Genomic DNA, 14,881 nt, shown 5'->3' on the forward strand with positions numbered 1-14,881 from the left:
CCGTATACACAATAATGTATAATGTTACCTATTTCACCTTTTAATAATTTTGAAGTATTTTATGAACTAATTTTTTAATTTTCAGGTAGCCCAAATTTAGAAAAGCTTTCTCTAGGCCCCTAAATAAAAATGTCCTCAACCACAGGAACATATATGGGACAACAGATAGATGGAATCTGCTGGAAGAGTGTGCAGAACTCCCATCTGACCAAACTGGCCTTTAGTTTTTATGTCTCTGACCTTATTTCATCTATGAAGCCTTCTGAAAGTGTGGTGTCTATACAGCTCACTTGGAGACAACAGTGATTTCATTTTTCAAGAAAGAACAATTTTAACTGCCCAATATCTTTAAGGTAAACAGTTAAAATTAAGATGGCTGGTTATCTGGATATCTGTGTTTTAGACAGTAGAATAAATTAGAATTCCAGTTGTGCTCATATCCTCTCTCCCTTTTTATTGTGCCCCAATTTCTGTTTTTCTACTTCAGAGTGGTGCAGATTTTTTCTGGAATCTATGCTCGAACAGATCACCAATATACTCAGCATGTATTCAGGTGTATGTGGTTAATTCTTGTTATTCTAGTGAGGATTTCACTAGCATGACAAAGATTAAATTTGGCACTACAACTGAATACTATTGTTTCTTGTTCTATTCCATATCTCTCTAGAGCACCAAACTATAATGCAAATCTAGTTCTGAATACCTAGAAAAAGCCTGAAAAACAGCCCTTGCATAGCTATTTTCAGAGCAAAACTGTTAAATTAAACATGCAAGATAACATTGGTTAGACAGCCTTTATCTTCTGTTTACAGAAGGGATGTGGCATTGGCAATGTACATTTACACACATAATTCTACAGTTGTGCATATTTAGATTTTGTGCTTGTTCATCCTCAGATTTATTGATGCAACTGTTAGTACTAATTGTTCCTTCTTAATAATTGTAAATGTAATATAGATGAAGCACTTGTATTCTAGTCCTTACAGTCAGCTCGCAGGTAGAAAGGTACTGCTTGCCACTTCCCACAACCATCCAGTCCCATTTTTATTAAGCTTAGGATATACAGATGCTTGTAAAAAGTACCTTATTTAGTATTATTGGGGTTTTTTTCAGATATAAACATGAGCTGAAGCTATTATGAGAGTCTTTAACACAGAGAAGTATCTGCAGATGTAGATGTCTATATGTATTTTTTTCACTATTGGTACATGCATTTTTGCTATTCTTAGTTTGGAACCTGACCACACAAAAAATTGGGCTTAACCAAACAAAATCAAAACAAGATATATCAAAATTATCCTGGAAGTTCTTGGAAAATTAGAACATGGTTAGTTCCAGATCTCTCTTTGTTTCTTTGTTTTCAATGAAGTAGAGGGAAAGCTAAATCAGTCTGCTACTTCTAATATAGTAACTTGGAAGAAAATTACATATGCTTATTTGTGCTGTACTCATTACAAAAGCTCTGCTTTCTTGGTGCATTTCACAAGTCACTAGCCTGTGACATGGCTCAATGTTTTGACTCTTGTGAGAAAATTCAAAACAAAGGAGATAATTCTGCCATACACTGCATGTGTCCACCAGTATTTTCAAAAAAGTTGCAAAAATATTTGAACAACAGTTAGTGCAGACAAAACACTAGTATTTTGGTGTAGACTACAGCAACTCCAGAGGTGACATTGCTGTCCACAGTCAACAGCACAACATGGATACAGTTGCAGTCAGATTCTTTATTGAAAGTTATTACATAAAGATGAAAAACACAATAATATTTAAAAGACTGCCGACAGCAAATTTTACATATGCAGCATATCTGAATAACAAACACTGTAAATTCTTACAATACAATATAAATTTATGCAGACATTCCATTTCAATTGGAATAAAATACTGCAGTGATGTACTCTATAAAAAGAATGAACAGAATATGGCACTACTGATTTCTTCTACACTCAGTTTAACCCATAGCTACTTATTTGAAAACAATGCATATAGGCCAAAACTCTGTTCTTTGGAAAAATGTTCTATAATGTCAATGACTTAGCAGCCTGCATTTTTACATAAGTCTGCCTAATGCTACATAAATCTTACTTACATTTTAAAACAGATTTAGCATTTTGATGATTTCATAATTTCAAATAATTTTATATTGTAAATTGTATCATTTACAATACTTGTAAATTGTGATTATAAACAATAATTTGGGTTTTCATAAATTTACATTGTCTCACAGAAGCTATAAGACTGTGTTTAGCGTATGACTGATTATAATAATTGCATTCTATATGGGAATTTGAGAGTATCAAATTAGTGTTTAATATCTGCAGTGACATGTGGCCAAAACCAGGAAGCTCACAAGTTGTTTTTATTAAATCCCCTTTTAAACAATCTTGGAATGATTTGTTTATCAAAACTTATATAGCTGGACAACCAGGTAGTGTCAATTTAGTCATTATTTAAACTTGCATGGAAAAAATCTTAATTTTTTAAGCTTTCCTGTTTAATATACAAAAAAGTTCATTTGTGATGTGAAAAAAGAAAAAAACAGTTTGGATAGCAAGGAAGATCTACTGCAGTCTCTTTGGGGAAGCAAAGGTGTTAAAATACACAGCACTTAATGAAGCCATACTGTTCTACTCTCCTATTGCCTGTACCATAAATAGTCCCATATACTATAAAAGTAAAACCTAAATCGAACATGCTATCTCTAATTATCTTTAATACACAGGTCACAAAGTTGCATGATAAATGAGGAAAATATACAGGAGAGATGTAGAAATAGTGGAATCTTCTAATTATTGGATGATAGAAGGCATCCAGCAGCAGAAAACGAGATACCTATTGAGGGAAAAAACCAAGACTCCCAAAGTCAAGACTCTGAGAGGACACATTTGAACAATGATCTCCTTATCTTCCATACCAAATTATTATCTAAGCTATGCACCCTGTAAAAGGTCTAAATTAGAGAAAGAAGATCTTTTAAAACTCTTTTCCAGTTCTTTCACCTTCAATTATAGAATCCTTAGCCTTTTTTTGAAGCATCTTCAAACCTTACACCACGATGCACTGCAGGCAACTTGGAAATAAATAGATCTATTTTTCTATGTTGTTCAAGGATTTATAGCAACTTATAAAAAGAATCCCAGTATATATATATGGTAACTGCACCGAAATTCTTCTGTGAACATTTTGGGACTAAACAACCATTTCTTTTTTCTGGGTTTATAAAGTACCTGCTGCAAAGGTGTCCTAGTGTACAACAGTGGTTCCAGGTACCATGTCAATAGGAAAACTAGTGCTTTATGCTTTAAAACACTTTCTCAGTTTTTATAGAATGGACCACGTCCTCATGTAAAGGTGATTTTCACTGATCAACTCCAGTCTCCTTTAATATGAGTTATTTCTCATCCTCACTGCATGACTAGTTGGTTATCTTAAGTCTAACAGTGAGTTCTCTATAAAGTTGGGTAAGTTTGAGACCAGCCGCCATTATATGCTGATATGTCATTTTCATGTTTAAATATTCAAGAACATATATTTATTAAACTGAAAACAGACAATATTATAGTCTTCTCTTCTGAGAAGATATGGTGCACCAATGGAGAATAATTTGTCTAATACCAATAAATGCTTCAGTGTGCACATATAATTTATTTTTATAATTAACATGCATACATAGGATGGTGTAGGACTCTGAAATGCAAAATTTTACCTTCTTTTCAGGCTTGCCTACTTAATACTCAGTGGAATAACAACAGCTTTAAATTTCTGACTGCTACTAAAAATCTCAAGTTTACTTTCCAGACTGAATATACATGCCATTGGTTGACAGCAGAACAGCAGCCATGGTAAATAAATCAAATGCAAAAATGGAACATATTTTTTGAAATACACAATTTACAAGAATGAGGGGAAAAAAATCTGTCATTTTGTTTGACAGCTAAATTTCTACCTTGAGCATTGTCGCACATCTACAAAGGATCAGAATGGATAAATATGTGATGCTTTATTATGGTCCTACCCAGTCAATTGCACCAAATTTGACTTCTTAAGTAAAAATATTAAAAAAAAGGAATAGTAGTCCAAGAATATGGACTACTACTCTAAAAAAGTTCTATCAGAGATTTACAAGGTTAACTTCAGACAGCTTATATAAATACTATAGGAAAAATTAAGCTATCATTAGACTCCCAAATAAATTGAATCAAAGTATTCTGAAAGCAAATGGCTTTTAAGTACTCATATCAGGAAGATAATACAGTTTAGCATTATATTAGGTTCACTTACAAGATTAAACATAACATTGACTAGTCTAATCTGTTGTTCAGAAGAAACTTGACACCATGAAACATGGATCATGTTTAAAGCAACTGCTTTGGAAACTGTACATGCAAAAACCTTGTCTTCCAAAGTCAATAATGGTATGTTTCTGTAATTCTAAAATGTATTTTAAAAAATTAAATACACTTTAATTTCTTTAAGACTGGAAAGAGTCTCAAATGAGACTTCATCTTCAAGAGATGAGGAAAGAAACAAAGTAGGCCATATATCATAGAAAACTTCAGTGCACCACATTTTACAGAGGCTTAATCAACAATCATTTAAAAGTAACCACTAACGCTGTGACTTAGACATAGTCAGAAAATAATACATATAATGTAAAAGATAGGTCAACCCCCCCTAATCTCCCTACACAAAACACATCAAATACACTTATTTTAAGAGACAGGGGAAAAATAATCTGCTTTAATGCACTTAGTACTGTTTTCTTCCTGGAGCTCCCTAGCTGTATACTGTACAGACTCTAGTACTTACAGTGTCCAATTCTTCCTGCAGTCTTATTTACATTTTTCCTCAGCAAACCTCTGAGGGCAAAACAATCCAAGAGAAATGTCGAGGTCACTTTTAGTCAGATCACAGATATTTTCATCCAGTCTCCATACTGAGAATTCCAATCACAGAAAGCAGCCAGTATTGTTTTAAAATGCCCTCTCTGTGACCCTGTTCCTCTGAAGGTCAAGTGCACTATCATTCCCTGTAACCAAGGAAGCAGAATCAATGTGTTCCTGCTGTTTTGCCAGCTGCTGAAGGAGTTTGTCTAATAGTAAGATTAATTTCATCTGGGGAAGATAGTCCCAGGTTATCAAGCTTCCCCCTCCCTCTGTTCTCAAGCCCCTCAGCCTGGTCACTGTGAACTGTAAAACAGCAAAATGAAATCTGAGAAAAGACTTTGCCTGTATCTTGAATTGTTTTCAAATCAGCAAAATTGAAAGGAAAATCCACCACATTCCCTGTGGAGCGTCTTTATTTAGCCTTAAAGTTCATTAAGCTAATGTGTTTAAAGGAACATAGGCCTTTCTAAACTAGTCCTGGGCCCTCAAATATGAAATAGCACAATCAATCTTAATACACTTCAGAATTCCTACACTAAGTTCATGACACACGTGTGATTAATAAATTTAAACTCCTTAACAAAGGAGGCTTAACATGAGGCTGCAGTGAAGGCTGACAAATGGGTGAAAACAGAAAATATTTTTAAATTTTTAGAGAGTGAAATTTGTTAAAGTTATGGTATGTGAAGTTTTGGGAAAAATGACCATGTACTTGACAAGTTTTACAACAGTAAACTTGAATGCAGTGGACTTCTACTACAAAGCCTTATGCAACAAATGCGTGACCTAGGTGTCTGTAAGTAGCACTGGTATTTTATTTTACCTTCAAGGACTCCTAATCTTAGCACAGAAGTGTGCTCACTATTGAAATTAGGCTCTTTACTTGATAGAAACCACAATTATCTATTGTACAACTCTCTAAAAATAATATCTATGAATAATTACTGTAAAGGAGTGTATTTACAGCATGGGTACAACGTAAATGTTAGGTCAACTACTTGTGATCTACTGTGGGGAAAAGCAGTATACCTAAAACATGTGAGAAAACCCAATGAAATTTTAGTTGGATTTTCCTTGTGCTTATTATCTGACACCATACTTAATAACGTGGTCACTCTAGGCTTTTATTTGTCCAATTCATTCAGGAAGGACATTTATGATACCTGATTAGCAGTTGTCTTTCCTGGGACAAAAAACAAATCCTGACTATAATAACGCTTTATCACTACAAAACCCTCTGTTCAGAAGTAGACTTCCCAACTCTGAAGTTTGGAATAGCTGTATTGCAAAGAGAAGGTGGAATTCTTGTAACGCTTAAGCAGAAGTACTATAAAAGTACGTAGTAAAAAAAAAAAGATTAAAAGTTGCTTGTTTTCTGAATCAAAAGACAAGCTGGCAAAGTAATTGAAATTTGAAATAAAATACGAAACCTATCAACTATAGTGTACTAATGTAGTTAGTTAGTACTACATTAGTAGTAGTACAGTAGTGCTAAAATGAAATGCTAACGTAGTAGTTAGTACTACATTAGTAGTTACTAATGTAGTTAACAGCTTTGTCACAACTGCCTAAGTCACCCACAAAATCTCAAAGACTTGATAATATAAAATATACAAAATGCATCTTTAATTAAGAGTAATGTTACATTACTGGAACAGGCTGCCCAGGGAAGTGGTTGAGTCACCATCCCTGGAAGTATTTAAAAGGCGGGTAGATGAGGCGCTTAGGGACATGGTTTAGTGGGCATGGTGGTGTTGGGTTGATGGTTGGACTCGATGATCTTGGAGGTCTCTTCCAACCTTTAATGATTCTATGATTCTATGATTCTATGATTTTTAGGGCCTGATAATCCTTTTTTTGATGGAACTTTCTCAAGTACTATATGCTGCACAGAAATACTACAGCTACAAAGGCGTTCACTCTTATTTTTATAGGACACCAACTATGCTACTGTAATAAACATCCATAGCGAAACAGAATTAGTATTTTGTAATGTTAGAGTTTCTAATATTTCAACAGTGACATTCTTATAAAACAATGCTTACAAGAGTATATATTATGTTTAATATAACCGAGGGCCTCTTAAGTTAATGAGAAATTCTGAGATTATTGTACCTAGTAATTTTCACAGGAAGACACTATTCAGAAATTAGTTCAGAAACCTATCATTCTACTTAAGAGTCTTATTTTTGTTGTTGTATGTATTTCACTTATTGGAAATGTCAATGTAAGAATGCCTATGACCTCTCTGGCATGTGCTTGCAGAAGACTGGGACCATATCTTGTACTGGAATTTTTGCTAATGTGCCCAGGGATTGTGGAATTCGATCTGTCTCAAACTGGAGGGAGGGGAAAAGAGGAAAAAGCAATCAGTATTAAACGTAATTTTAGGACTTAAGAAGACTCCACATTTCTCAAAGCAGTTTTCAGATTCACAGCATTAACCCATCCTATCTAGTACAGATTAAAAACATTTCATGCTTAACTACTGTTTGATTTCCTTAAAAGTCCATGAGGATGCAACTGGTATTTTCATTTTAGCACTCACATTGCAAACACTATTTATACGTAGGCAGAGTGGGAGAACAAAACAATTTCATGAAGCATGCCAAGTGTACTTCTGCTATACCACTGGAAGATAGAAGCTAAACACAAGTGGCATAGCATGGAGAATTGTCTGCTTTGGACCAGTCAGCAGAGGACTGCATTCGCCTGGGCTCTCAAACCAACAAGTATCACTAGCAATAATTTCATATGCTGCAGTGTGTATAAATTAATTAATAATGATTTCCATTAAATGACACAGAGGATCTGCACAAAACTCAAGAAATATAAAAATACACTTCGAAACATACGTATCTACTGCCTTGCCTTTTTCATCATTAAACTAAAAACAAGTATTTGGCAATTAGCTGCATTTTGAAGGCTGGCAAAATTAAATTTGGCTTCTTCTCTTTCATTTATTCATCATTTTGTCATTTTGTACACATAAAAATGTACATATATAAAATTGTATGTTTATACTTATTTTTTCTGAATTTTTACCAGTAAAGTAGTTCACTTTAATTCTACATTTTAGTTGTAATCATATTATATTAAATTTCTGATATATAAGGTATATATAAAATACATAAATGTATATATAAAATCGATAGTTTGAAACTAAGCTTCTCTAGACATTTCATTATTTTTATGTCCTTTGAAATAAGTAAGGTTTCTTCATAGCCATACAGTCAAGTCTAGTTGAAGATCAAGTTGAAGATGTCCCTGCCCATGGCAGGGGGGTTGGACTGGATGACCTTTACAGGTCCCTTCCAACTGAAACTATTCTATGATTCGAAGTCGCGTACTAATTTACTAAACTGACTTGCCCATAGTGTACATATATATCTATATGTGTAGGTGTGTTTATATGAGCATATGTATATATTTAATAAATTTCTGTACTTACTAACCAAATTTTCAATACTTTCTACAGCTTATTTCCCCACTACCACATTGATTATGAAAGCAGTATTTGAGAAATATATTGAAGGAATAATCAATCGGCCATGTAGTGGAGGAATTTTTAAAGCCTCCAAGCTTCTCTAACTTAAGTAGAAGAACATTTCCTATATTCACACCACTAAAAGCCAAAGTAATTGTATTGCTTGAACACACTGGTCAGTTCTCACTAAGCATAAACTGATTTCAGAGATATTATTAATATATAGAAAAGAGAATAGAAATTAAAGTAAGGCATAGTTAAGCAATCACAGACTAAATATGCTCAACTGTACCCTGAAATTTAAATTATTTTTTACAAGTTTTCTCCAATAAAACAGTTAAAAAATTTCAATGAAAAATATGGTAACAAGTTTTACACCATAAAAAATGCTACATCTCAAATCAAATCAGAAAGACTTACTTTTCTACAGATATTTTTCCTAATGAACTTCTTCAGCTATTAAATTAATAATAGGCTTTTATGAAAAATGTGTGTATTGCCTGGAAATGTCCAAATATATTTCTTTCACAGATGTAAGATATATCTAAAAAAAGTTTCAGTGATACTCTCTGGAATTAACTGTCCTGACCACTTGGGCCCTTTGTAGAATGGCAGATAAAATTCAGATCCACCACGGAAGAACTCATCTGTAGTTTAACTGCCCTAAAAGGATGCTGATGCAAGATCTTGCATGAGACATATGAAGGCAACAGCCATGGAAGAAGCTGCAATTCTTGGCATATCCGCACTGCAAAAAAAAAATCACAGACTACATCTTACATAAGACCCCAATTCCTACATTACACCAGCGGCTATGCCACATCTGGTAACATTCTTGAATTCAGAGGCTGCCAAACTGCGTAAGCCATGTAAGATCTCATTACTCCAATATGCACTTTGTGTGAGATACCTCAGGCTGACAGTATGTCTAGGTCTTATGCAATTAACAGTAACTTGAGAAAAGCTGTACTTGAATTAAAAATTGTTTCAGAAGACAGCGTCAAAACTCCACCTTGAAAATTCACCATGAAATGAGAAAATGGCCAATGATAATAATATAATATTAAACATAAATGGACTTACTTTGCACTTCGTTAATTCTTACAACAAAGCAAAAACTTATTCCATCACAACAGCAGTGTTTCTACTCTCCTTTTTCAGCACACTGTGCTTCACCTGGACTTAAACCTAAATTGCTGAACTACTTACGATGTAACGTGTCAGAGAGATCTGAAGCGGGTCAAGAAAATACTTTGTGACAAAGATATCCAGTATTTTTTCAGTCCCATGGCAAACCATACTTTTAGAAAGGCCCAAGGTGTTGATAGGTTTCTTATCAGCGCACTGAGGGAACTGAAAGCAACCAAAATCCTCCAGCAATGCAACTGGCATAAACGAGATCCCAGTAAGCACAGGGCTCAACAGTCATCTCCTGTGCCTCTCTCCCTGTAGCCTCTGACAGAGAAAAAGGATGCACTGGGAATAGTTTGTGGCTGTCATGGAACTGGAAGGGGACAGTTTTAGCAACTACTAAAAGTTCTTCCTGGTCACATCAAAGCTGATGCTGGAAAGAGGAAATAGCCCTTATTCCTCCCTACAGTGACAGTTCTGTTTAAAAACCTTGCATTAAAAACTAAGGCACTGCACAGGGAAATACATTTCCACTTCATAACTAAACACGTTTTTCTTAAACAGTATGCAAATCGAAGCTAAGTTGGTGCTGGGACTGAACCTGGGCCACTGATATATTGCACAGTGACAGTACTAAATAAATACTTGAGAAAAGCAGCATTACTTATTTTTGCATTAAGGCTAAAGTATTTTTTGTGCTTTTCAAAAGCTACTCCGGATGAGGAGGAATTGCTGAAATTCCCTCTGAATCCCCTAGCTGCTCTCTGTTCTCCAATCTCGTGACCTGTAAGTAAAGGCAACTGCAGACACTAAAAATGGAACTCTCTCACCCAATCTGTTCAGAAATACACAGTTGGAAAAATGCAACAAGCAACACTGCTATAAAGCAGAAGCAAGCAACAGCAGTGAAACCATTTGAAACCATTACAAGGACAATTTTACAAAGTCCTAAAAATAGAGTAAGTAAAAAAATACATGCAGTACTGGAGTGTGCTCAGTAACTTCTATGATACATTCAGTTTCACAGAAAACAAACCTGATGAACTATTGCTCAAGAAAGAAAAACAACACGTGGCCTACTTCATGACAGTCTGATTTGGTGCTTGGCATCATAGTTCTCAATAAACCCATGCACTACATAGGTGGCAATTATGTTGAAAAAGAAAGATGCAGATATAGCTAAACCTGCCAATATTTGCATTAAGTTATCCTGTTTGCAACTTGTCTCTCATCATTCATAACTTAAAATTCAGTGCATGATTAATGACTCTTTCTCTCCTTCCACTTAATTTTCATCGATGAAAAATATAATATTCTGAAAAAGTCTCTCATTTTTTAATGCTACATTTTCTCCGAGAAACAGTGAGTACAAATATGGAATTTTAGCATACTTCAAGAAAACTAGTGATGTATTTACCTGTATTAAAACCTGTATCTGACTGAAGACACAAATAGCAGGCAGCCAGCCATTCATAAAGAAATGGTTCAACGTTAACATGGTCGTACCATTAATTAGTTCTTAATGATATAATGCTGCTTATAACTGTTTTTCCATGAACAGAGTTTTCATGGAGTTATGCAGTGGACACGCATATAATTTAAGGAGCTGAATACTATAAAGAGATGAAGCCCTCTATTTACCCACCGGCCAGGAAGAAATCACAGAGCTTCATACACTCTTGAGATGGAGCGATCTCTCCAGTGGCAAGATACAACCATCACACTATGTTACCACGGTGCATTTCCTGCACGAGGAATTACAAATGTCACATATTTTATGTGCCTTAGATGTGATTATAGCACTCAAGTTCTACCAAAATAGTATAAGGTTTGCCAGTATTTCCATTACATGTTTTTATTTCCAAGTTTGTTTGGAAGTGTTTTTAAAAACTGTAGCTTGCCAAATTGGTACCTGGTATAGCAAACTAGAGTGAAAATTCGCTTGTCAGTTTTCAGTGTTACATTTTTTGAAACTATTCCTTAGATGTTATTTCTAGGATACTCAGTAGGCCATTTTCCACACTATTTAAAAAGAACCAACATTTTTTAGAAAAAAATTGCTCTAAGTAAGGAATCTCGAATCCATTTCTGAAAACACAATCACACACATTTCGTTCATATACAGAGCTTCTTCTTGAACTAAAAATATTTTTTTAATATCCAGGTGTAATCTTAGTTCAACAGGTCAAAAAAACCCCCAAACTAACGTCTGAAAAGTGGCCTTGTCTACAGAGGTCTCTTAGCCTACTTGCTCTTTGTTATTTATGAATCCCTTAGTTATGTAATCACACGATAAAGCATAGTAAATCTGAAGGATATTAAACCAAATAATTTTAAACAGACAAAAATTCTAGGGATTTTTTTGACTGAAGTTTGCATACTGAAGGAGATAGGTTATTTTCTGTGGCCATGATCACATGCAGTTTCAGTGTTTACGAGTTGATTTAGACATTTTAGCTGTTGAGCATCCAAACTTCAGGGAATATACATCAAGACGAGACACCACTTAATATCACTTTAAGTAGATTTTGTACTCTTTTTCTCATATGCGTAAGCAGAATATATAAAGCCTTATTTAAATTAATCACCCTACTGCAAATTCAATACAGTGCATAAGTAAAACAGGTAACTTCAAATACTGTTCTGAATTTAGATGACAACTCAAGAAATGAGCAGAAACCTTTCACGTCCAAAATGGTCAAGCCAATGATCAAATGACCAGAAATTCTGTTGTATTAATTTTTTAAGCAACCCACAATACAGCCAAGTTTCTCTATAGTTCATGTTGAATTTCCTACTTGCATTCCTAATATGGGGGCCACCAGAATAAAGTAAGGTAAACAAACCACATATCAGTTGCACTGGTTTCTTGTTTGTCCCCAGCTGTAAAGCAATACTGTTCTATAAAGATTTTCGGTTCCATTTATGCTTAATTGTAAACAGCAAGGGCTCCCTAATATGTGTTTCATTTCAAAAGCTCATATACCAACTGTTGTGATATCATCTGTCACTCACCTCAGCCACCTGCTGAGTCTCCACTACCTGCTGAGCCAGCACCTCCATATTGGTTGCCATGGTGAAGCAAGATCATTAGAGAACCTGTTTGAAAAGATGCCAGCAACTTCCATCAGGCACAAAGTTAGGTTTTTTATTATTAAAGAAACCTCTGATATGACTTTTTGATAATTTACAATACTGTTTGACGTATCTGACAAATAAGAAAATACGCCATGGATGCGTGTGTGTGTGCGCGCACGCACATATATACACACACACGTATGTACAGTACATGCATACTGCAACCGTACTGTTCGAAAAGCTGAGGCACATAGTTCTTCTTTTACTTTATAATGCCTCTAATATACTGTTTTTACTCTATTATTTAAGCTGCAAAGAAGAGATGTTAATTTCATAAATTAGAAAGGATTAATCTGAGTGGCAACTACTGATGCAGTTTGTGGATTTCACAGATCTCTAAGACACTTTCCTCAACTCAAGGGAAGAGAAATCTTACAGTTAAACTGCTTCTACACTACGTCCTGAACAAGGAAACGGCAATCTAAGAATGCTGTTTTGAGCAAACATTTATTAAGTCATTTCGTCAAACTGCCACGTTCATCCATATTCTTATGGTAATCTTGCACAGTAAGGGAAACAGCATGTCACATCTAAAATGTATTTTCTATTATCTAGACTTTTTTTTTATTACAGTGTAATTATCACTCTGAGGAAAAAATACTGCAGAATTGTTTTATCCTATTGTGAGTGTCTGTACCTTCAACTTTACGCTCTTCAGGGTTTAAAAAAAAAAGACAAAGCGAACAGAAAAAGGAAGAAACAAGAAAACAAACACTTCCAATATATTTTTAATGATCATCATTAGGGCTGTTTCTCCAAGGGTAAATTTAATTAAGATTTCAAATTCATGCATTCAGTTTTTAACTGTGACTTCCTTATTACAGAGCCAGAGTTCAGATTCTGACCCAGGTGTAGGTAATGAAAAGGCATTCATGAATGCTGGCCCATTTGATGTTTTATTGAAAACCTTCTGTTGGTACTTGCAAAGCAATCATTTAACATAAAACATACTACGAACAATAGCAAAACATGTAACAGAAACATGCATGCATGTCTCTAGCACCACGACCCCCATTCAAATGCAACTTCTACAAAGCTAACATTGTTGAAAATGTCAACGTTAATTAAGTTAAAAAGATTAAATCATATTGTGGTAAAATAACTGTGAAAGTTACTTTGTATATGTCAATGGAAGACTATTTGTAACAATGCATAATCAAAGTTGAGACATTCCCTATGGAAATCATATTTACGCTTGTTTCTCATACAGTTTGTCATTTTTATTGAAGTGTTCAACTTGCACAGTAAACTTATGAACCATTTCCACCAGACCCATTTAATATTGCCGCTTGTGGATGGCTTCTCAGTTGTTCAATAATTCCTTTTCAGTGTTTTCTCTTATTTTAAATGCATTTTTTATGTTCAGCAACGAAGATAACCACATGCTCATAACATGCTGTTTTCTCAGTGCATTAAGGTGAAGGAAGCCCTGAAGATGAGAGACTTTGTTCATAAGGATACCTTTCTAAGACCCAATGAAGTCTTTGCTGTGGTAAGGCTCTGACAGATTTGCTGTTGGTGGTTATCCACCAAGGCTTTTTGTACTTTCGACCTTCCCAAAACAGCAATAAACTGAGGCTATCTGATCAAATTCAATTGGAAGCCCAGAGACCATAGACAGCCATGCCAAGTAAGCTTGTTAATATTGACTCTGAGAATGTGGCACAAGGCAAAATCAGATTCCCAGCATAAACCCCTGAGCAGCAGAGTTCATAAGGAAAAAAAAAAAATCCCCAAAACAAACCAACAAAAAAAGGTGGAACTTAAAAACTGCAAGGAGGCACCTGGAGCACCAGGAAAGTATTTTCAGTGTAATAGGGTGGCAGCCAACTCAGTACGTGTAGACACACACTGCTGCCCAAAATATGGCATAAAACCGTTAATCCCTCCCTAAGTTGCAGTGGAATCTCAGAAGAAAGTCACACACGCCATTTGAGACATTCTATAGGCACGGCCCTGCTAGGATGACATGGCTAAAGGCCGAATTCAAGCTTATTGAAATTTGTTCCTTTGTCTTAAGCAAACAGGTTCTTCAGGGTGCATGCTTGATTCAGCTACATCAAGCAGCAAGCCAGCACGCTTCTCCTCAGCAGGAGTCTGGAGGAGAAGGGAAAGGCGGGGCTCGCAGGTTAGGCTCTGCCGGGAACCTCTTGTTACGCTGTCACTGTGGCAGGAAGCCGGCAGGAATCCTTGCAACGATCGATGCGACGGGAAACAACGAGGTCAGAGCCCTGAC

The 14,881-nt window shown here is 35.3% G+C and overlaps 1 protein-coding gene across 1 annotated transcript in view; it reads right to left on the minus strand.

The window, feature by feature from the left end:
* The window catches only part of NR2C2 (nuclear receptor subfamily 2, group C, member 2), a 36,612-nt gene extending 24,009 nt beyond the window's left edge, over nucleotides 1–12,603 (minus strand). Inside the window, exon 1 of the mRNA XM_009320107.1 lies at nucleotides 12,523–12,603. Within this exon, the coding sequence (XP_009318382.1) occupies nucleotides 12,523–12,582 (60 nt within the window). The 5' untranslated portion in view covers nucleotides 12,583–12,603. The remainder of the gene's footprint in view (nucleotides 1–12,522) is intronic.
* Between the last annotated feature and the right edge of the window lie 2,278 nt (nucleotides 12,604–14,881).

This window comes from Pygoscelis adeliae, unplaced genomic scaffold, assembly GCF_000699105.1.
Source record: "Pygoscelis adeliae isolate BGI_AS28 unplaced genomic scaffold, ASM69910v1 Scaffold302, whole genome shotgun sequence".
Lineage (NCBI taxonomy): Eukaryota > Metazoa > Chordata > Aves > Sphenisciformes > Spheniscidae > Pygoscelis > Pygoscelis adeliae.